Here is a 24,221-nt window from a genome sequence, read left to right as displayed (position 1 = left end):
GTCAGAGTTGAGAAGTCAGAGAGCGGGAATGTGAATCCGTGTCTGTTCAAATCCAGGCCTTGCATTGTAGAAAATTCAGAAAACTGCCTAATATTTCTTAAAAGTAACTTATAATGTCTGTGTTCTAGAGACTGGTGGAGATCACTTGTCTTAGTGCCTCTCTGTTTGGCCCCTTTCTCTTTCCCTTCCTCCATGTCCGTATTCGTATAATTCTTCCCCCCAGATGTAGAAGCAATCTGGCCCTGTAAACCAAGCCCAGTGGGAGTTAGGAAACCTGAGTCCTTGACCCAGCTATTAACCAGCTGTGGGGCCCTGGGGAAATCTCTTAATGTCCTGGAATCTTTGTTTCTTCTTCTGTAAGTTGGGGAGAACAGACGTCAATGACATGGAATACAGCGGCAGTGAGGCTGGCTGTAGTCCTGGGAGGAACCTGAAGGCCCAGGAGATGTGCATCATGACCATTGGTTCGATTCTTTAGCTTCCCAGGTCTGCTTCACCAATGAATAGTTGAGTAGTCATTTCTAATGCCAGGATAACAGGGTAATAATGCTGATGGGTTGCTTTTGGAATGGTTAGATCATTGAGCATTTTGTCTTTAGAATAGTGAATGACTTTTTGGTTTAGGATTTCTTGTTATTAATTAAAAGAAACATTTGGGATATGGATTGCTAGTTTCCTAGGACTACTGTGACAGATTACCATGAACTGGATAGCTTAAGACAACAAAGATGTATTTTTTCACAGTTCTGGAGGCCAGGAGTCTGAAATCAAGGTGTTGGCGGGACCATGTTCCCTCCAGAGATTCTAGGGAGAAGCATTTCTTGCTGATTCCAGCCTGTGGTGGCTCCTGGTGGCTCCAGTCTTTGCCTGTCTTCTTCCATGACTCTCCTCTGTGTCTCAAATGCCCTCTCTCTTCTGTTACAGAGACACCAGGCATTGGATTTAGGGTCCACCTTACATTCAGGATGATCTCATAATCAAGATCCTTAAGTTAATTGCATCTGCAAAGCCCCTATTTCCAAATAAAGTCACATTCCTAGGAACTTCGGATTAGGACTTGGACATAAAGTTTTAGAGGACACTATCCAACCTATTACAAGGTACTTTTGGGAAAATGTTTGAGCTTAAAGCATTGGTTTTTATTTTACTTTTAGAGCATGGCTCTTTCCATCAGGGATAAAAGCATGCTACTACCATATACAAAGCCACCTGAGCATGTGGCCCTGGTAATTATATGATTTGGGAGGCACACCTGCAGTCAGTCACCTTTAAGCAGAGAGATGCCCAAGTGCCCTGGCACCATAAAGTCTACTGCCATATGACATCCTGTCGGGGCTGACTGGCAGACCCTGAATGATGGATGAATGATTACGCTGACACACATTTCTGTGAAAGAGAGGCTAAGGGACTACTTGGCTATAGCCACAAAGTAGCCCTGTTCGCCTGCCTCCTTATAAGGCTTTTGTTGTAACAACAGCTTGAACTAGAATTAACTATTAGATACTATCAGCAGGGTAAGCATCCTTGAGAAAACACCTGCATCTGTAGTGTCTTTCAAACAAGGACATTTTGAAGGCTAAACATAAAGATCCCAGTAAAACACTGGGGGCTCAGACTTGTTTGGAAAAGTCAAGGCAGGGCTGGCACCTTTGCCAAGGTCCCCTAGAGGCCTCCGATCTTTCAGACTTTCCGACCAAGTCCTGTGCTTCCCCACAACATCCAATACAGGCCCAGAAGAGTCTAAAATGGAATGTGTAAGGGGTACAGTGTAAACACTACATGCTAAGTCATCGTTCACAATGGTTCCTTTGAACCGTTTCAGGGAAATGTAATTCTCACTCTCTAATTTCTACTGGCAGTTAATAACTGATAAGCACCACCACTTTCCGGTCAAAAGCAAGGGAAGAAAGGGGGAGAAGTAACAACCAGGACTGAGTTTTCATTGTGGCTCTGTAAGCCACCTAAGCGAACCGTGGAATGAGCTTCCAAATCTGTTTGCTCCCTGCTCTTCTCAATGCGCACCGCAGCTTCCATTACTGATAACAGAGTTTCCGCACCTTATCTGTGGGCAGTGAACCGAGAACAGGACGTCACTGTTTTCTTTTTCTCCATGCCTAGAATTTTCTTTAGGGAAAAATAAAATACCACCTCGGTGTGCCCTTGATGGTGTTTCATGCCCACGGAGAGGGGCGGTTCTGAGGAGGAATTGATCTGGGCCTGTGAGTGTGGGCACCAGAATTGAATTTCCCTGACCATAAAGAAACAGTCTCGTGTGAGTGCATCGAGCATGCAGAAGAGGGGGAGACTAAGGTCATGACCTACACCTTCCCTTTTCCATTCCTCCTGAGCCTTTGTAGGTTGTACTTAGTGCTTAAGGTATACTAGGCACTGTCGTAAGTGCTTTATATCTATTAATTAAATCCTTGCCATAACCCTACGAGGTCAGTCGATTCTTGTTATTGGGAGTAGTTATGTTCTATTAGTCACCACAAATGCTGAATTAAAGAATATCGAACCATTGCTCCAAAGGGGAAATCCAGGGTTAGATTCCTGCTAGCCAGTTGTCAACTGATCAATACACACCTTGTTTCGTGTGTGTTTCTGCTTAAAGACACTTAATTTAATAGCTGTTGCCGATTAACATTGCACTTGCTGCCAACAGTACTGTAACTCAGGCCTGAATGAAACTTATCTAACACACTTATTTTACCACTATGCTTGGGCCTATTCTAAACAGCGAAATCACCAACAAAAAGCACAAAAATGGGGGTAAAAGTGGCACTAGATAGTCCACCCAAAGGACACTCACTTGCAGTATGAAAGCTGGAACAAGGAAGCAGAGCCGAGCCTTGGTGGACCTCAGCAGGGAACTTGGGCCCCAAGCACATGAAAACACCGGGCCTGTTATTTTGGGGGTTACAGAGAGAATTTAGCGAGTGGGCAAATTTGCAAATACAGAACCTGGGAATAATGAGGGCACCAGTCATTATGTCTCGATCTCCTCTTGACAGATGAAAAAACTGAGGCACAAGAGCTTCAGTAGCTTCTCAGAGGCACAGATGGCAGAGCTGGGATTCGATCCTATTATATTCCAGAGCCTCCTAGCGTGTGTAACTAGCCGCTCATGTGAGAAATTGTGTCAAAAGTATGACACAAATTGTGCCACTGGGGTTGAGAAACACCGGCCCCACTTTTCTGTAGTAAGGCTGGTGAGGCCAGGCGCCAGTGGGAGGGAAGGGTGGTGGGTTTAAGACGTTTAAAAGAGAATCCCCACCCCCTAGAAGGAGTCATCTTCTACATGTGGTGAGTTTTTCATTTCACAGTGTGGACTCACATGACCTCAGAGCAGATCAAATTGTCTTCTGCCCTTGGAAGGGCTTTGAGAAAATGTTAGCTTGTGTGTTAGTGTCAGTGAGATCGCTCAGGCCGGGGCCCAGAAGGCTGAACACCCCCCCCCCCCCCCCTCGCCTGTAGCTGGGTTCCCTGAGCTGCCTCAGGTCAGCCTCGCCCCCTGCAGAAGCTGCAGGTCACAAAGCCTGCAGCCCAGGGCCAGCGGTGAGTCACAGGAAGCAACAGCAGAGGCGCAGGGGATCCTGCCACAGGAAGGAGCTCGTGGCTCCCGGAAGGGCCCGTTCCAAGGCTTGCACTTGTACCTTCTTGAAGGACAGAGGAGAAAGAGGGGAGGGTCATGGGTGCTGTTCCCAGAATGGGGCCTCAGGTCCAGTGAGTTCAAGATCAGTGCTTTCTTTACCAAGATGCCAGCCACTCCAAATCCATAAAAGGATGACTTTTAAAGGTTTCTTCCCAGGCCCCGTACAATATCCCTTCCCCCTTTCGTGACTTGCATTAGTCAGTCTTAGCAACGGTGGAAGTTCTCGAGGAGATAACATTTCTTTCTCTTACACGTCATGTGATCTAGGTTTACTGGAACTTTTTATTCTCTAGGTATCTTAAGGTGATCTTATCAATGCACTTTGTTTAAAAAGTAAATTCTGCTTAAAAGTTGGGTAAAACCGTTTATTCTGTCAGTGGCTGATGTCCTTTTTGGTCTGGTTAATAAATATTTGTTCTGGGCCAGTTACATACTGTGCACCCTCTTCCTTTGTGCTTTTTCAGGAAATAATTGGTGAGACAGTATGTGTCTAATGAACCCCTATACTGCTTGACATGTGGTAAAAGTTTACTGAATCGCTTCTCACTTATTTTTTTCATTAACTTTTAAAAATTTGTGTTGGTACATTTAATATCAGAGACTAAAGACATACAAGAACATGTACAGTATAAAAAACAACTATCAAGTGAATACTCCAGGACAAGAGATAGCTATTGCCAGCCCCACATTCCCTATCCCTGATCATATCTAGAACATTGTGATAGTCATTTTCTTGCTTTTCTTTTTCTTTTTCTAAAATTAAATCTTTATTGTTGAAAGTATTACATATGTCCCCTTTTTTTCTCCATTGACCCCCTTGTAGCCCACCCTGCCCCAGACCTTCACCACCCTATTGTCCATGGGTTATGTGTATATATATATATATGCAAATTTTTTGGTTGATCACCCATCCACAGTCTGTTCTATGCTTCTATGTCTCTGATTCTTGCTTTTCTTTATAGCTCTACCACCTATTTATGCACCTTAACTATGTACTTTAGTTCTGCCTGCTTTTTTTTTTATAATATATTTTATTGATTTTTTACAGAGAGGAAGGGAGAGGGATAGAGAGTCAGAAACATCGATGAGAGAGAAACATGGATCAGCCGGTTCCTGCACACCCCCTAACTGGGGATGTGCCTGCAACCAAGGTACATGCCCTTGACCGGAATTGAATCTGGGACCCTTGAGTCCGCAGGCCGACGCTCTATCCACTGAGCCAAACTGGTTAGGGCAAAAACATTTTATTGATTTTTTTTACAGAGAGAAAGGGAGAGGGATAGATCTGCCTGCTTTTAAACTTTACATAAATGGGATCAAACTGTGTGTGTTCCTGGTGAGATCTATCCAAGTTGCCATGTGTAGCGTAGTTTGTGGTTCTCATGGTTTGTAGGACCTTTCATTTTATTCGCTCCTTCTGCTGTTGATGGACTTTTGGGCGGTTTCCAGTTCAGGGCTATTCCGCATAGTTTAGATTTTAAAGTCAGCACATAAGGCGAAATTGTTCATCCTTCAGCCATCCTGGCCACCTCCTGGGTCCTCAAGCATACGCCTGTCTCAGGACTTTGCACTTCTTGTCCTCCCTGCCTGGAATGTTCTTCCTCCTTTTACCTGTATGGGTAACTCCCTCATTTTATTCACTCAGGTCTCTGTTCAAAGTCATTGCATCAGAAAGCTCTTCCAGCATCATCCTCTTTAAAACAGTACCCGCCCCCCTCGGTCGGTCCCTTATTCCCGTGTATTCCTTTAGAGCTCTGCTTACCACTGACATCAAATAGGTGCTCCTTGTCCTTTCCTCCCGAAGAGTGAGAGCCAGCCCCGCCTTCATAAATGTAACCAGGTCACATGTGAAGAGTTTGTGAGTCTGGAGACAGGGGTTCTGGCCTCATTTCTACCATTCACAGCCCTGTGACCTGGGGAAACACCAGTTCATTCATTCAGCAAATATTTATCCAGCATCCACTAAGTATAAGGTCCTGTTCTGAGCTGTGGGGATACATCACTGAGCAAAATAGATACAGATCCTGTCCTCACTGGGCTTTTATTGTGGTGATGGGCGTGAACAAACAGTGAACATAATAAGTAAATCAGAAGGTACATAAGTGTGTAGGAAGGAGGAAGACAGAGCAGATGCAGGGAGCATGCTTGTGATTATAAATAGGTTGCTTCGGGTAGGTGTCACCGAGGAGGAGGAGGTGTGTAAACAAAGATTTGAAGGCGGGGAGGGAGTGAGGTATGTGGATATCTGCGGGAAATCATTACAGGTGGATGAATCAGCCATGCAAGGGCCTGAGATGGGCGTGACTGGTGAGTGCAGGGAACTGCTGAGAGGCCTTAGAGACCACAGAGGGGCTTATACTCTGAAGTCAGGTGGGAGCCCCCTGAGGGGGTGGGGGGTGGGGAAGAGGGTGTTGAGGCCCCCCCCCCCCCCTCGTCGCTGTAATCTGATTTACATATTAAAAGGATCATTTTAACTGTGGTGGTCTTGATCTTGAGAATAGAATTGGTGGAGGCAATGGTAGAAGGAGGTAGATCAGTGGGAAAAAAAAAGATTCAGGAATTCTTATGCAAGACACTGACACTCTGACTTAGGCGGTAGGGGTAGAGGTAGACATTTTAACATGTATTGTCAATAGGATTTTCTGATAGATTAGGTGTCAGGGATGAGAGAACCAAGGATGACTTGTAGGGTTTGGCCTGAGCAATCTGAAGGATGCAGGTTCCACCCTCTGAGAGGGGAGACTGCTGGTGGGAGGTTTGGTGGCAAGAGCAGGTAATTGGCTCTTGAACTCTCCGTTAGACATTTGCGTGAACATGGGAAGAAGGCAGGTAGATATAAGACTCAGATTTGACAGAACCATCCGAGCTGGGGATACAAGGTCAGATTTAGGAGCCTTGCTCATGAAGATGGTATTTAAAGCCACAATGACATGACTGGGAGTGAATGTGAGCAGAGAAGGGACCTAGGACCGAATCTAATCTTTCTGAGCCCCAGCGGAAGAAATAAAACATAATGCTTCCTTCCCCTGCTTACATCACTGGGGTCTTGTCAGGACCATCTTCCAGCCTTTAAAGCACTTAAAGTGATGCATTAAACACTATTACACAGGGCTCTGTTTCAGCCACGGGAGTGGAAGGTGTGAGGGGTAGGTGCCCATCAAGGAGCAGGGCCAGAAAAGAGGGGCCCGTGTCTTCCTTCCTGCTCTGGAGGTAGGTCACACCTCGGGTGCTGAGGGAAGTCATGAGTTGGGGGTTAAACGCTGAGAAAGCTCCAAGGACCTATGGAACAATTTTTAAAATTGGGGTTAAATACTGTTTAAATATTGGATTAACTAGGTAACTGAAGGGGGCCAAGTATCTGACTTGGAAGGAAGGTAGAGAGAGAAGGAGAGAGATAAGAATCAGACTCACCTGCTCCTCCACCAGGAGGTTTCCATGGAGGAAGCAAGGGAAAGGTCTGGAAGCCAGGCACCCAGTAGGCTGGCCAGTTTCTACTGGGGAATCAGACCAAGGGGCCATAAGTAGTGATGGGGTAGCGCCCAACAGCCTTTTGAGGTTGTTTTTTTGTGTGTGTGTTGGTTGCTGTTAACTAGAAATTTTATCTTTTCAGTGTTTCAGAGCTTCAGTGTTAAACCAGTGATCACTGACACAGGGCCGTCTGGGGGACAGCAGTCAAGTCACTGGGACCGCTCATGTCAGCAGCCAGCCTTTTGTGCAAGGCATTTTGTGGGTTTTTCTCAAGTCTTTCCCTCACTGCCCTTGGTGGTGAGGACTCATGGGAAACCCTTGAAAGCCACTTTCATGCCTTGTAGCATGTTGCTCCAAAGCCCCCAGGCCGCGAGTTCAGTGCCTCCTTCAACTCTAGACCGTTTTGAAAGACAAGACTCCCCAGCGATTTGGTCGTGTGCCCCATGTGGGATTGAGGGTGGAATCTGAGACTTATCTCATCCTACCCTTTTGGGAGTAAAAGCAGCTTCTGCTTCTACTGTAATGTCAGAGCCACCTCTCAAATGCCTGAGGTTAATAAAATATTCATCAGCAGCAGATGGTGGCCAGGGGCAAAACAGCCGCTCTAGCTTTCCTCAGTACCTTTTAGTCATCATTATGGGGTGTTGGGGTCCAGCAGGTCCAGGGGTTCCCAAAGGTGTGGACGGAGTCGGCGAAGAAGGAATGACACGGAGACAGCGTTCAGTTGATCAGCAGACTAGCCAGGTTCTTTAGCCAGGTTCTAGCCAGGATCTCCAGCCAGGTTCTGTGTTTTATTGTCTTGTTACATCTGCATTTATACCAGTTGATTTTAATCCTATCAATTTCTATTCCAAAGGTTAGAGCGTTTCTTATCTCCATTCCAGGGAGTAAAGATTATGTAGCTTAAACGTGATTGTTCGTAGTTAAAGTGATTAACTACCCACCTGGCACTTAGTTAAGGGGTTTTATCCTCTCTCTAACTTCAGGGAAAAATCCCTACCTGGGGAAACAGCCTTTCTCGGAGAGGTGACCTTGGTTAAAACACATAGCACTAAGAAGGGGAGCAAACATATTAAGAACAGTATGCCATATATACCAGGTCCCTTGAAACATATGCTGTGCAGATGTTTCTTCCCTGCAGCGACTGTGTCAAGCAGCAAGGATGGACCGGCTTCTGGCAATGGTGGGGTTAGGGGGGTGAAAGGAAGGGGAGTTCCTGATTCAGTGGCCCCTTCCTCCCTCTTGCTGTCCTCCCTGGACTTCTGGGCCCAGACCTCAGGACCTTTGCACGGAATCTCTTTACCTAGGCCCCAGAGTCCTCGAGGAGACAGTCTCCAGAGGTTCCCAACCTGCCTCTCCAGTGGTGGGTTTTAGGCTTTGCTTTGTTCTGCTATCCCCACCAGAGGGTATAAAGTTTTAAAGGGAAGAAGACTGCTGCCTGGCCTGGGTGGTGTGCAGGATATAAGGAGCAGGGACATGCATGCCAGCATTTAGAACCCGGTGAGCCAGGCCAGGTCTGCCAGATCCTGTGGAATGAGCACACATCCTCATTCACTTCCGTCTTGACCAGGATTTTGATAGAATTATTAATTTAATGATTTATTTGGCGGTAGAAACTACCTTTTTTGTCCCCCAAAGAAACCTGACTTGTAACTCTGAGGAGTGAGAACGTGTAGGGAATGAGGTCCAGGTAGAGGGCGGCTGCGGAGCCCTGTGGAGGGGCTGCGGTATAGAGATGAGCTGGAGCTCCCAGCAGCCAGCACTGGATAGAGCCCTTGCTCACCCAGAGGCAGAGAAGGCCCTGGTTGCCTTTCCTATTTATATGTCGCCTGAGTGTCAGGGACTAGGCAGAGTCTAAGGCTCCTGGGATACCAGGGGAGCGCTGCTCCTAATTAGGGCAGAGCTAGATGTGGGGAGAACTTGAAGCAGCACCTGTCTGGAGACATGAGCACTTGTAAACAGGCCCGTGGTGACCTTGTGTGAGCTTCATCTGAGCTTGTAGATTAAGGAAGACTGGCTAGTGTTTTACACTGCTGGAATCATGCATGTGTGTGTGTTAGAGACAAAGAATGTGTGTGTGTGTGTGTGTGTGTGTGTGTGTGTGTGAGAGAGAGAGAGAGAGAGAGAGAGAGAGAGAGAGAGAAAGAGAGAGAGAGGGAGGGGGGAAATAAGGGGGTGGGAGCTGGCCAGGGAGGCAGCTGTCATAGTCTTATCAAAACACAAAGAAATTGCGGGTTATTAAACAAAAAGTGGCTAGATCAGGCATGGTCAAATGTTATTACTGATTATTCAGACAAGTACTGGCCAATCTCTAAACCTCCTGCTTTAGGAAAATCTTTAAAAAGTGGCAACAATGTGTTAGATCTGAGATTTTCTTACGAAGATTGGGGTCCCAGCTCCGTTTGATCCACTCCACTAGTACTTTTAAAGCACCTACTCTGTGCCTGACCTTGCCGGGTGATGTGGGTGTAAAGGAAATACTGGTAACACCCCCTGCCCTAGAGGAGCTTACTGACTTGTTGAAAAGACAAGACTTATACAAATGAAACAGATTTAGGGAAAAATAAAAACCATTTTCAGGGAAGAACTAGGGTTTTGTGGCCTGAGAGGTCCATGGCGTCAGCAGCCATGGTCGAGCTCCCAGGGAAAGCTGTGCTCCCGGGCGGGGTCTGGATGCCTGGGAGAAGCCCCAGATGAATCTGCCTGTTTGTACAGGTTTGCACTTGACAGTGTAGTTGTTATCTGAGCCGCTCTGTTTGTGGGTGCATCCCTGGCACAGCATTTGGATATCAAGTCTTATGACATGTGGCTTCTTGGAGACCCTCCATCAGGGACTCGTGCTGGGAGGGCGTCAGCTGGCTGCCTGACCCGGAGAAGTCCAGCAACTCCATGGGCTCGTCCCAGTCTGCAGAGAGGGACAGTGTTCCCCTCCCTTTTACCTCAGGTGGTTGGGTAATGGGAGGGGTGGAATGTGGAAGCCCTGGAGGAAAGCCCTGTGCAGTGCAGGGCTTTATCATCTCTGCGAAATCTGTTCAGGCAGAAGGCAATCGGAGTCCACGCCTTTCATGCTATCCACCCTCTCCGGTGTCTATTCCTCGTTTTCCCAGTGTCCTCTCTTCCTTGGCTCTCACCTGCTCTCTCCAGCTCCCTCCCACCCCTGCTCCTTAGGGCTATCTGTTCCCCTGAGGTCTTTCCTCACCCCCCCTCTGATCCCCGGCTTCGGTGGTGATGGGAATGCATGTGCATTTCTGCAAGTCCAGATCTCCAGCCCTGCCCTTGCTCTTAAGCCCAGATCGCACCCTCTCTCTGAACGCTCTGCCGGCCCACAGGTCAGCTTAGGCTCCTCTCCTCCCACCTCTGTGCTGCCGTCACCAGTCACAGGGCTGCCACTTCCCCCTTAGATGCTGCTGGAATCCACCTTCTCAGTTTCTATTCCCACCACTATTTCCCTAGCCCACACCTCATTCACTCTCACCCCAACCAGTATTTCAAAATGTTTGGCATTACCTATGTGTATATTTAGCAATAGAACTTGCCTTTTCTGTGTCCCAAAGAAAACATATCTCCAACCAATAAGATTTTAAACAGAGCAGCTGTTCTGGTTGTGGTGGTTTGTGGGGTTCTCTCTCTGCCTGGGGGGCCCTGCCCAGCTTCTGCACCACTTCCCCCTACACCCCCAGGCCCTGACACTAGGACCTCAAAGAGCATGGCATGAAAATCGCCCCTGCCCTCTTATGACAGCCTCCTGAGCCATCTCTTTGTTCCTTCTTCATGCAGAGTTATTCTCTCAACCCAGACATGGCAAGGTTCAAAATCTCCTGTTAACTTGTCATAGTTTATAGACTAAAGCCTGGACTCCAGCACTCTCCTCAGTCTGACTCACATCACCTTTTCTTCTTCATGTCCCTGCGTTTCCCTCCCTCCATGTGGTATAGCTCTGCAGGAGCACTTGGAATTGCCCAACTCTGCGGGAAGTAAGCCTCCATACCTGCGGCTGTGCTGTTCCCTCTGCACGGAATACCTTTCCTCTTGCAGCTCTTTCTGGTGAAAAGCTATGTCTTCCTCAGGTCTGTGTTAGATGTTGTCGCTCCATGAAATCTTTCTTGTACTTCCTTCTCATATGAACACACAAGTTGTCATTCCTTCTCTGCTACTACAACATTCTGTTCATAGTTTTAAAAAAATCCACTTATCTCATTGCCGTATAGTCACAGGGACAATGTCCTACATATTTTCAAGTCCCCAAAGCTCCCAGCCCAGCACCCAGTCTACTCCAGGCACCCATTTCCATGTTTGTTAAATAAACACAACTGAGTGAGTGAATGGATTTGATATGCTTCTTAAAGCTCGAATGGGCAGGACACCAAGGCATCAGTTGCCTCAACCTGTCATTGGCTCATCATTCCTAAGAAGAGCCAGGCTGTGGGAGGGTTCCTGCTGTTGAACCCCAATTTGGAGATTGAGACTTTGCTTCCTGTTGCCAGATTTCCTTGGTACCAACTACTGAGTATCTCAAGTTTGTTTAAATCTTCACATTTATTTACCTTTAGCCCACCGGTCAGTTGCTCATATCCCTCCTTCCCAGATGCCGTCTGCTTATCTGGGCGTTTTCTGCTTGTCCTTATTTGCCATTCCCTCAGGTCGCACTGGCAGGTGTGCTTGCACCCCTTGATCTAGCTGTCTCAGAGAATGGCATCCCTCACCCAGGTGAAAAACCAGAGAGCGTCTCCCTGCTGAGTATTTCTGAAGAGTGAACTTTTCTTCAGCTCCACACCATCGTTCTAATCCTGATACCTTTCATGTCTCACCTGAGTTACCTCAGTTGCATTTTAATGAATCCCCAGATCCCCTCTTGACCCCTCTCAAGCATTCTCCTCTCCACACTTTAGCCAGAAAGATCTTTAAAGTTGTAATACTGTTCATGTTACATCAGAGTCCTTTTTAAACCCTTCCACATCTTACCTTGCTTTTAGGAATAAAGACAACATCTATATCTATAATAATAAAAGCATAATATGCTAATTAGACTGGATGTCCTTCTGGATGAAGCTGTGGTGGGTGGGGGCTGAGACAGAGGCCCGTAGCTGCCACGGTGAGCAGGGGCCGACCCCCTTGCACGAATTTTGTGCATCAGGCCTCTAGTTTCTAAATAATGTAAGAAAAGAAAATGGTCTACAAAGCCATGTGGTTCTAGCCACAGCTACTCCCCGAGCTTCTCTTTTACTGTCTGGTCAATGTCCCTTTTCTTCTAAGTCATGCGTACACCCTGCTTCCTCTCACCCCAGGGTCTTTGAACATGGCTGGAACTCTGTTCTTTCGATGTAAAGCTCAAGCATCCCTTTATCCCAATGCCTATCCCCATTAGCTCTCAAGATTCCCTAAACTTCTCCTGTGCTGGTTTTTAATTATGCAGTCACGCGATCATTCATTAATGTGTTTCCCTACCTAGACTCTAGTGAGGTCCAAGGACAAGGACCATGTCTATGTTGCTCATGATTTTATTGAGCCCTGTCATTAACATGGAGTTGGTGCTTCATACATATCATTAGATGAAGGGAATAGCCCCAGCATGACTCCACCTGTCTGGTCCCATAGAAGTTAACTGGGTCTATGTACAAACATGTCCTAGGTATGAGGCTCTGCCACTCACCTCTCTAAGCCCAGGCATGGATACTGCCTTTTAAAGGATAAATCATAAGACCAACATAAAAAATGGGGCTACTGAATTCCTACTCAACATCCTGCATTGTTTATTGAAACTACTTGGATATGCATGTTTATTATTTAATTTTCTTGTTGTAAGGATATTGATAGATATTTCATACTATTGTACTTTAAATTTACTGTGCTTCCTTGAATTCAGAGCCAGTAAAAAATTCATCGCTTTATGTTAATTGTTTTCTCTTTTCAATCACATGAGTTCTAGTCCCCACTGAATTTCCTTTTTTTGTTTTAGCTGCCGGGGTACTCAGTGCTAAATTTCATGTTTAGCAGTAAATTACCTCTGTCCAGGTATTGGTCACATCTCTTCTTTGCTGTTTTTAAAGTGACTTTTTTATTGTGTTATGCTTAATTGTTAGAGACAATTTTTTAAAAAATATATTTTATTGATTTTTTACAGACAGGATGGGAGAGGGACAGAGAGTCAGAAACATCGATGAGAGAGAAACATCGATTAGCTGCCTCCTGCACACCCCCTACTGGGGATGTGCCCGTAACCAAGGTACATGCCCTTGACCGGAATCGAACCCGGGACCCCTCGGTTTCCAGGCCGATGCTCTATCCACTGAGCCAAACCGATCAGGGCTATTAGAGACAATTTATATCTCTTTGTTAGAAATATACATTTATATATTACATTACATATTATATAATACTAGAGACCTGGTGCACAAAATTTGTGCACTCAGGCGGGGGGAGGGGGGGGCAGGAACCCCTCAGCCTGACCTTCCCCCATTTCACTGTCCAGGAACCCTTCGGGGGAGGTCCCAAGCTGTTTGTTGGACAACTTTAGCACTGCCACAGAGGCAGGAGAGGCTCCCACCACCACTGCTGTGCTTGCCAGCTGTGAGCCCGGCTTCTGGCTGAGCAGCGCTCCCGCTGTGGGAGCACACTGACTACCAGGGGGCAGCTCTTGCGTTGAGCAGGATCGGGCTGAAACCAGTTCTCCAACATCCTCCCAGGGGTCCCGGATTGTGAGAGAGTACAGGCCAGGCTGAGGGACCCCGCCACTGCATGATCAGGGCCTAGGAAGGATGCGGGAGGTTGGCCAGGTGGGGAGGGACTGTGTGTCTGGCCCATCTTGCTCAGTCCCTGATCTGCCAGACCCCAGCCGTAAGCTAACCTACCAGTTGGAGTGTCTACCCCCTGGTGGTCAGTGCACATCATAGCGATTGGTCAACCAGTCGACTGTCTGCCCCCTGGTGGTCAGTGCATGTCATAGCGAGCGGTTGAGTGGCCTTAGTATATCATTAGCATATTACACTTTGATTGGTTGAACAGATGACCGGACGACTGGACACTTAGCATATTAGGCTTTTATTATATAGGATATGCTATTTATATTACATTGCATACCTATGATGTATATGTTATATATATTATAAAGCCCTCATACATCTTTTTTTTTTTTTAATACCACAGTAATAAAAACCCATATTCTTCATTTGGAGCAACTCTGGCAAGGGATGATGAAAAGAATTTGTGGAGTATGCCTCACGATGTGTCCCACACAGAGGCAGATGATGACAGAATCCTGTACAATTTGATAGTTGTTCGCAATCAGCATGCCAAAGATTCAGAGGTAAGCACTTTTTGAGATCTTGTTGTATGCAGATGACAATGTCCAGTAAAAACAGCAATGACTGAGAAAAGCAGCTTGAAGTTAAAGAATGAAGGATGAAAAATTTGACCTGAAGGCATTTTAACAGAATATAGTTGCTAACTATAGTTGGCCTTGGTAGGCCTGCTTGGTAAGCCGATAAGACTGATATCTCATTATGACCTTAATGAGACAAATTATAATAGTACAGAAACAGCATTGCAAGAAGGGCCCGAAGGTAAATAAGAGAGATAGTCCATCTCGCACCTTTCCAGGTGTTCAGCAAGCCACAGTCAGAAGAGTCACACTGAAGGTTAGAGTGTACTTTGCATTATCATCAATTCCATTAGTGGGGCCTGAAAAGCAGTTTTATTATTTTTCTATTTAGATCTCCTTAAGTTGATCAAACAATAGCATATCTGCCAAATTTGAGATGATTTTTGTGACAAGGCTTGCATGGATGGGAATGCATGGCCTTGTTTTCTCTTTCATTAATGGGAAGAGCCAGTCCTTTCCCAGTTGGGGTTTCTGCTGATGAGAATAGAGCTAATCCTTCTCTTTTCTTCTTCTTTCCCCACTCTGCCCAAAGCAGTAACAGTGATAGGGCCATATTACATATATCGTACACCTCTTTCTCCCCTGCCCCTATCCCCAGGGCCTGTGCGCATGTGGCAGGGGCTTAAAGGGGTGTTTGGAGCTGAGCCTGACAGCTCTCTCTGGGGAACTCCTGTGTCTCTACCCCATTTGTCTTCACTTCTGAAAAGGTGGTAGAGGAGGCAACGTGAGCTACAAAGTACTCTGAATAGACACAGCTCCAAAGTGGCCCTTAATGGCATTTCTGTGTTATTCTTGGACCTGTGTGAGGAGCCATCCAGAAGCCTTTTTCTTCTCTTGCCTAAGAAATGAAGTCAAACCTACCTCTAGAGAAACTCTGTAACCAAGACAGACTATTGAATAAATAATATGAAGACGTGATGATAGTTATACATAAAATCATTTGAAATATCTCTGTTCATGGTGTTCCTTTTTAAAATGCAATATATATGTATATGTATATATACACACACTATATATATATATATATATATTTTTTGTAAATATATGTATATGTATTATAATATTATATAACACTAGTGTCCTGGTACACAGGTTTGTGCACATTGAAAGGAAATTAAGTAGAAAAAAATATTTTAATATTGCTATTTGCCCTTTCTCCATAATAGAAGTGTCAAACAAATTCATGATAGACAATGACAGATTGAAACACACGCATGCAATTGGCACCAGAAAGAGTTTTATATGTAGCCTTTTATATATATAGATAGACACATGGTTTTTTTTTTTTTAAAATATATTTTATTGATTTTTTACAGAGAGGAAGGGAGAGAGATAGAGAGCTAGAAACATCGATGAGAGAGAAACATCGATCAGCTGCCTCCCGCACATCTCCTACTGGGGATGTGCCCGCAACCCAGGTACATGCCCTTGACCGGAATCGAACCTGGGACCTTTCAGTCCACAGGCCGACGCTCTATCCACTGAGCCAAACCGGTTTCGGCTAGACACATGGTTTTAAAGTGTTCTTATATTTTCTTCTTCAAATTTGAAATGCATATAAAAGCATATATTAATAGTTCTATTCATTTTGCCCACAGATGGGATTATACATCGTAGACTCTTATGAACCATGCTTTTTCCCCACCTAACAATATATTTTGGACATTTTTTTCATTTCAAGATGCTTAGATTTACCTTATTGCTTTTGAGGGCCTTCTAGGATTCTCTTGGATGGGTTTATCATCATTTAATTAACCAGTCCCTATGGATGGTTAGGTTGATTTATGGTTTTTGCTTTTAGAAGTAATGCCACAGTGGATATGCATGTGTACTTGCATGACCCTCCATCATTTTTTCTGGACCAAAGAATATGTGCATTTAAAATGGAAAAGTCACAATGCTTCCTTCTTGGAGGAACCTATGAAAAGCACATTAGGGGGGCAGAACTGAATAGCATTGGGAGTTCACACTGTGTGTAAGGGGAGCAGCTACTGAACTCCAGATAGCTGTGTGCCATGCCGAGAATGTGGACTCGGAAGTGCCAGGACTTCTGATTTAGGAGAAGCTGAAAATACAGATTTGCATATAAAATGTCCAGATTTTAAAATGATAGGCTCATATTAAAGAAAAAAAAGTTAGCTAACCAAAATACTGATCAATAGGGAACATTTATAACAAGGATTACCACTGCTTATATTATGTCCAGTGTGATTGAAAACTGAACTCACCGTTAATTTAGAAGGTGGAAGCGGGAAGCTGCTCCTTAGACAGCCCATGTGGCTCATGAGTACAGACTGGGTCCACCCTCCAGAAATACTTGTCATGTGTTAACTACAAGTTACATGAGGTGTTCAAATTTGAATAAGTTCCATATCTATTATTACTGCTGATATCCTTTCCCACCCAGGATGAAATTGGTACAAATTTTAATAAAACAGAGGATTTTAGTTCTGAAAGAAAAATAAATTCTACCTAGGAACAAGGAACCCTAGATATTTTGCACAATACAGTTTGGAAGCTCAAGCAAGGTATTAAGGAAAACTGAACATTATGCTTTTCCTTAACTAGCAACAGCATGAAAGAACCCAGGAACATCCATATTTGGATTTCTCTGAAAAATGAAAAATAATTTCAAAACAGTGTGTGTGCTACTTATTTTCCCCTGTTGAATCTGAAGCTGGAGGAGGAAGGGTGACAAACAGATAAGGCTGAATTTGCAATGTTTTCCTAAATTGAAAAAAAAAATCATAAGACACATGGGAGAGTGAACTTAAAAGTAACTCGCAGTGTCAGAAAATGTAAAGAGGAACATTACTTTAATCTAATAGAATCCACTTTTCATTTACACAAGCCTTCAAAAGCTAATGGAAAACGGATTTTCAGCAGAAGAAATAAAGCATTTGCAGGCCTCCAAGTAGTGGAAAAATTATTGCTCTTGTCTTTGAATGATGTAAAATGCTTTAATTTGACTGAGCAATAGTAAACAACCTCAAAGTCATGGCACTAAATCATTCTTCTTACGTTCATTCTCATTAAGCCAGTTGTACTTCACCTAACACACTCTGTTCTAGGGAGCTTAATAATGGTTAGTGAAATGTCAACGCACCTTATTTATTTGTGTAAGTAATTTAACCAAATGGAAAGATCTTGTCCTCTAAGATATTAATAATAGTGAAAACAGTGCCATGTACTGTTCAACTACTTTACATATATTAACTATGTCCTTTTCACAACCCAGTGAGGTAGGCACCGTTATTTCTCTTTGAAGGGACTTGTCCAAGGCCACACAGCTGAAAGTGTGGAGTTAGGATTTGAATCTAGGCCTTGTGAATCCAGAGACATAATATATAATGAGCACCATGAATGAAATTGTAAGAGACGAACAGATAGCGTTTGAGATTCAGTGTCCATTTTGCCGCACATGAGGAACGTGTGTCCAAAGCCCGTTTCTGTGACTTGCTGATGCCAGTGATAGGAAAGGCATTCTCACCCCAGGGGAGTGAGAGCTGAGTTTGGTTTGAGGATCCTGACCTTGTTTCAGGAAGTATTCCCTTCCCTAAGTTATGGTTTTCCATGCTGATTGCCACCAGTTAGACTCCTGCTCCGGGCTTCTGTGTTATTAGCTCTGAGATGTTTCATTTTTCTCCTTTCCATCCCTTCTTCACTTTGTTTAGTGTTTGGTCTCTGACCTATGTTCATTGGTATCTCCTCTGATGGTTTCATAATGGTTCCTTTTAGGACTTTGTGTGTGGCGTCAACATTTTTACTCTGCCGATTACATTTCTGATTAAGAAAATAAATGCTAAGAATCAAATTGTTCTCATAAATACTGAACCAAAGCACCGTTTGGTTCAAAATAGGTGATGTCTATTTGGCATTATCGGTGATAGAAATTCCATGTCTATTTTTAAGATGATTAAATCATTACATGCTCAGAAGTGTATGTAGTTCCATGACGAGGGTGCGGGAGCACCAGATGCTGTGGGGCTGGAGTGACCTGTGAGAACTGCACTGTGCTGAACCCTTGCGAACAGCCGCATGCTGTTATTTTTTTAAGATGATAGAGGCAAAAACATAGAACATTCCTGGTTTATAATGTACAGTTTACTTCTCCTGTGTGTCAGGCCTCCCTGCTGGCCGGAGTGTTGCCAGGCATTGTGAACAGTTCCTACAAAGTGTTTAAAGTAGCAGCAAACCTTTCTGGGGTTGTTTGCAGTGTCTGGATTATACATGTGGCCTGTCACATCCCTAGTATTGAAAGAAGGGACAAAACAGAGTTAACTGGGTTGTTTGGTGGGAGGACGTGAGGAAGTGGGAGAGGGTGGAAGTGATGTACCAGCCACATAACTGAAGCACATGGAGATGTGATAATCCAGTTAGACTCTTCATTGCTGTCTTTGCTCTCCACATGCTGGACAAGTCCTGCTTTGCTAGGGCCATCGGATTTCTCTACAAGTGTGTGGGCATTGGCCACTGCAGGGGCAGGATTGCAGGTTTTATACCAAGCACCAAGGAGCAAAATAACAGTGGAAAAGTGAAGTGATTCTCTAGATAATTCTGGGTCCCTCCCAAGGCCTTTGCCTCTGGGGTCCAGATGACCTGGATTGTTGAATGCAGCCATTCTTTATTTTACTCTGCTAGTGACAGTTTTGGTTAGAGGGAAGAGAATAAAAACACTTATTAGGTTCTGAGAATCAAGTGACCTTAACCTGTTTTGTGGTAACAATATTCATTGAGTATCGCGCTGTGTGCTAGGCAGTGTCCTGCATGCTGTCCAGACAGATACTGAATCCTCACAGAAAGCCTATGAATGAGGCATTTGGACACATAAGAGTGAGGCTTCCAGTTGTCTACATGGTGTTGGATGAAATGAATGGGAGGATCGGGATCCTAACTTAGTCTGTATAACTTAGCCTCTATGGCTGGAAACACTGCCCTAGTCTCTCTAATGAGCTTAGAAAAAGCCTCATTGGAATCCTTTGGTAAAATAGAAAGTTACTAAATGGATGTTGACTTTCTGCGTCGAATGGACACTTTGGTCTGTGTCTTGACCATTGCTCACCCTGTGTGAACCACATCACAGAGCGGCTTTGGTGCTTATTTAGTGTCTACCGGTGCTGGGCATGTATGCAAGGTGCTTCAGATGCCATTGCTTTAGGAATTTTAAACACCTCAGGCACTACTTGGAGTACAAAGTCCATTGTACCACATGGGAAGACATTCTGTTTGTCTGTGATGTTGGTTTCTACCCTTTGCCCACCCCAACCCTTAAGTATGTTATATTTCTGAATATTGATATTAAAATCAGTCCCTCCTGGCAGGATTCCTCAAATAATCAATGTTTCTTAGTAGGTGGGTAATCTGTCAGAGCTTTATGTAAGCAGAGTTGAGACAATAAATATTGGAAAACTTGATATAGAAACAAGGGGGAAGTCATTAGATATTCAATGATGTGAGGGGGTGAAAACATGGGTTTTGGCATTAGACAGATTTGGGGATGAGAATCATACCTCTGCCATGTTCTAGCTAAATGGCATTCTGCCGGGGTCCAGCCCCAGCAGGTCCAGGGGTCCCCAAAGGTGTGGATGGAGTCGGCGAAGAAGGAATGACACAGAGACAGCGTTCAGTTGATCAGCAGCCTAGCCAGGATCTCTAGCCAGGATCTCCAGCCAAGTTCTGGTCTGGATCTCCAGTGAAGTTCTGCTTAGGATCTCCAGCCAGGTTCTGTGTCCATGTTGTCTCGCTAGGTTCTCCAGCCAGGTTCAGTCACCAGGTTCTAGTCAGTTTCTCTTGCCAATTTCTGTAGTCAGGTTCAGTCCAGGATCTTTTGCCATGTTCTCTCCAGCGAAGTTCTTCTGTCTCTAGGTTCTGAGTAGGTTCTGTGTTCTAAGCTCTGTATTCTAAGTTCTGTGTCTTGCTGTCTTATTACATCTGTATTTATACCAGTTGATTCAATCCTATCAATCAAATTACAAAGGTTAGGGCGTTTCTTATCTCCATTCCAGGGAGTAAAGATTATGTAGCTTAAGCATGATTGTTCATAGTTAAAGTGATTAATTACCCGCCTGGCACTTAGTTAAGAGGTTTTATTCCCTCCCTAACTTCAGGGGAAAATCCCTACCTGGGGAAACACCCTTTCTCAGAGACCTTGGTTAAAACACATAGTGCCAAGAAGGTGAGCAAACATATTGAGAACAGTATGCCATATATGCCAGGTCCCTTGAAACAGCAAGCATGGACCGGCTCCCGGCAGCATTCCATAGTTATTTAATCTTAGGGTGATCACACTATTTATTGTTCAGTTTGGGACACAGTCACAGGTCTTAACTAAGAAAAGGGGTGCTAATAAATATCAAGTGTGCTAGGACAAAGATATAAATTGGAACTGCCCTCGACAAATTGAGTTATCCAATCACCTCTCTCTCTCTCTCTCTCTCTTCAGTTGTAAAATTTACCATTTTAACCATTAGTAAATGTCAGTTCAATGGCATTAAGTACATTTACATTGTTGGCAGGGCTGTGCCCACCATTCATCTCTGGGACTTTTTCATTTTCCCAAACTAAAACTCCTTACCCATTAAATAATAACTTCCCAATACCGCTTGCCCCTAGCCCCTGGTAACCACCATTTCTACTCTTTTTATGAATTTGACTACTTTAGGTACATACACTTTTATCTTTTGTGTGACTGGCTCACTTCACTTAGCATAATGTCCTCAAGGTTCATCTACGTTGTAGCATGTGTCAGAATTTCCTTCCTTTTTAAAGCTGAATAATAGTCCATTATGCGTATATAAATAACATATCATTTATTCATTCATCCATCGATGGACTTGGGCTTCTTCCCACTTTTGGCGAATGTGAGTAATGCTGCTATGAACATGGGTGTACAAATATTTGAGTCCCTACTTTCAACTTTTTTGGGTATACAGCCAGAAGTGGAATTGCTTGATTATATGGTAATACTGTGTTTAATTTTTTGAGGAACCACCATACTGTTTTCCACAGTGGCTGCATCATTTTTACATTCTCACCAATAATGCACAGGTTATAATTTTTCCACATCCTCACCAACACTTGTTATTAAGATCACCTTTCTTGACCTCCAAATTGGTAAGTCAATAAAACAGCTGATGGCTCCAAATTGACCAGTTTTCACATCAACATAGAGTAGATACAGTTGAAACTGTGGGCCATTCACCACCACTGAACACCCACATTAGGGATATAGGTAAACCTGGAATAGGCTGATGTCTGGTCTGGCAGAGCCTTCCTCTGAGAGACGTGGTCGTGGAAGGGAAATGGAGAGAACAGAAAACCCGGGGGAACCAAGTTCTCTTTTGTTCTTCAGGGTGTCCATATACTAGAGTGTAATGGCCAGGCCTCTTTCTTTTACAGTTCTTTAGACCCTGTCCTCCTTTCCCTGGGCCCCAGAAAGATACATGAAAGCCACTACACTATGTACCTTGAGAGTACTGATGGGTACATCAGTGGAAGAGGAGACGGACAAGTTGGGTACCTCCAGGAAAATGCATTGTCTGTAGGAAAAGGGCAGGAAGCTGGCTGACTTCCTTCATATCCAGAGCGTCACAGTCACAGCAACAAACCACTGCACCTCTGAGCTTCCGGAGTTTTTGTGCTCGTGATGGTGGGAATCTCCAGAAGGAAGGACACGTATTTATTGGCAAGCATGTGACAGGAATTGTATCTTTCCATTAGTTTTTTTTACAACTTGAATAAACCAATTGGGCCTCAGAAGAAACTGAAACCATAAAGATACTTCAAACTTTTGAAAAATTATAGTTGACTACTTATAAATTTGAAAAATCAGGGATTAATATCAAATTAAGCCTCCAGTCACCCATTTCAGCATTGGCTTTGGTTTTTTCCTAGAACAAATGAGACCACCAGAGATGTCTGTGTATTGTGCAGTCATGGTGCCTTCCATATGCACTACCTGACTTCTCATGGTAGTCTTTTGATGGACTATGTGTTAAAGAGAAAGACACACACAAAGAGATGAAGCGACTTTTCTTTATAGTGTTCAAGCAGAAATGAGCTTCTGACTTGGGTTCAATGCCTTTGATGATGGAATGGAGATAGAAAGCTACAAGGTTCTGAGCTTTGAGAACAGATATAGCTGAATTATTTTCTTTGTTCTTTATTTTAAATGTGAATAGGAGCAACCAGGTAGTAAAATAAGCATATAGTCATAGAACTTTATAGAAAAGATGTAAGACACTGTCCATCTTAGAGATTTCTCTGTAGGAAAACTCCAATGTGTAATTGTTTCTACAAAGGTATCTAGGCTATTCAAATACATTTGTCAAATATTTTCTTACGTAGTTGATTTGTTATAACAAAAGCTCAAATATGCCTGATACATGTATTAATAGGTTTGTTTTATTAGTAGTTGATGTCATATGTTAAATGAAGCAGATTTGATTTGGAATTAGTGTGTTTTCAGTTCTTTATATATCCAAAAGACTAATATTTTTTAGTCTTGATGTTAATTTCATGTAAAGGATATAGGAAACTCTTTTCTGTTCTTTTTAAATATCCCACTTCTTAATTCAGTATGAGAAGTCAGTGGTTGATATTGCCATTAAGTTAGAATTTCCACTTTCATCATAGTAAGGAGCCACACTTCTAGTTTCACAACTTATTCTTAGGTCAACATGATGGATATGTCCCTGAGGGAGGCTGGTTGGTTTTTCATGCAAAGCTCACAGGCTTGCAAATACCACGGGTGATATCACTTCTGCACAAGATCTCATGAGCAGCTATGTCGGTTTCTGAACTTGATTTTCTCAGGGAACCTAAAGCTGTTTGAACTTAGGGGGGCGTGTATTAGGGTTCTCAGAGAAAGAAAACCAATAGGATCTATCTATCTATCTATCTATCTATCTATCTATCTATCTATCTATCTATAATCTGTCTACCCATCATCTGTCTATCAGCCTTTCAGTCATCTATGGAGAGATATTTCTTTTCAGGAATTGGCTCCCACAATTGTGGAGGCTTGGTGAATCTGAAATCTGATGGAGGAAGCCAATAGGCTGGAGAGTCAGGGATGAGTTGCAGTTCAAGTCCAAAGGCAGACAGCTGGCAGAATTACTTCCTGCTCAGAGGAGATCAGTCTTTGTTCCATTAAAGCAGTGGTTCTCAACCTTCTGGCCCTTTAAATACAGTTCCTCATGTTGTGACCCAACCATAAAATTATTTTCGTTGCTACATGATAACTGTAATGTTGCTACTGTTATGAATCGTAACGTAAATATCTGATATGCAGGATGGTCTTAGGCGACCTCTGTGAAAGGGTCGTTCGACCGCCAAAGGGGTCATGACCCACAGGTTGAGAACTGCTGCATTAAAGCCTTCAAGTGATTGGGTCAGGTTCAGCCACATTATAGAGGGTTATCTGCTTTACTTGCAGTGTACCAATTTAAATATTCATCTCATTCACAAGCACTTTCACAGAAATAGTTATAATAATGTTTGACCAATTATCTGGGCGCTGTGGCCCAATCAAGTTGACACACAAAATTAAACACCACAGAGGATTTTACTAACACTCACCAAATTCTCAAGAGACTGCTATATAAACTCAAATGCATGGAACCATCTGGTGGGCCATGAGCCTGACAGGTCAGTGCAGTCTCTCCCCTATAGTAAATTATATAAGGGAAGCCAGTGATTATAGTGGACAGTGGCTTGGTGAAA

General features: G+C 44.0%; 1 protein-coding gene across 5 annotated transcripts in view; it reads left to right on the top strand.

The window, feature by feature from the left end:
• MREG (melanoregulin) overlaps positions 1 to 24,221 on the top strand; it is a 54,700-nt gene that overhangs the window by 5,583 nt on the left and 24,896 nt on the right. For 2 of the 5 annotated variants that reach the window (XR_004969325.1, XM_036319460.1), the window contains exons 2-3: positions 13,077 to 13,132; positions 14,264 to 14,423. Coding sequence is in view for 4 of the 5 variants with exons in the window: in XM_036319460.1 (XP_036175353.1) it covers positions 13,077 to 13,132; positions 14,264 to 14,423 (216 nt within the window). In the remaining variant the exon portion in view is untranslated. Of the gene's footprint in view, positions 1 to 13,076; positions 13,133 to 14,263; positions 14,424 to 24,221 lie in introns of those variants that run through there. The other 3 variants (XM_036319459.1, XM_036319461.1, XM_036319458.1) reach the window with 2 other exon arrangements.

Source organism: Myotis myotis, unplaced genomic scaffold, assembly GCF_014108235.1.
Source record: "Myotis myotis isolate mMyoMyo1 unplaced genomic scaffold, mMyoMyo1.p scaffold_m19_p_8, whole genome shotgun sequence".
Taxonomy (NCBI): domain Eukaryota; kingdom Metazoa; phylum Chordata; class Mammalia; order Chiroptera; family Vespertilionidae; genus Myotis; species Myotis myotis.
Note: the sequence above shows the minus strand (reverse complement) of the source record. Positions and strands in the feature narration are given on the sequence as shown.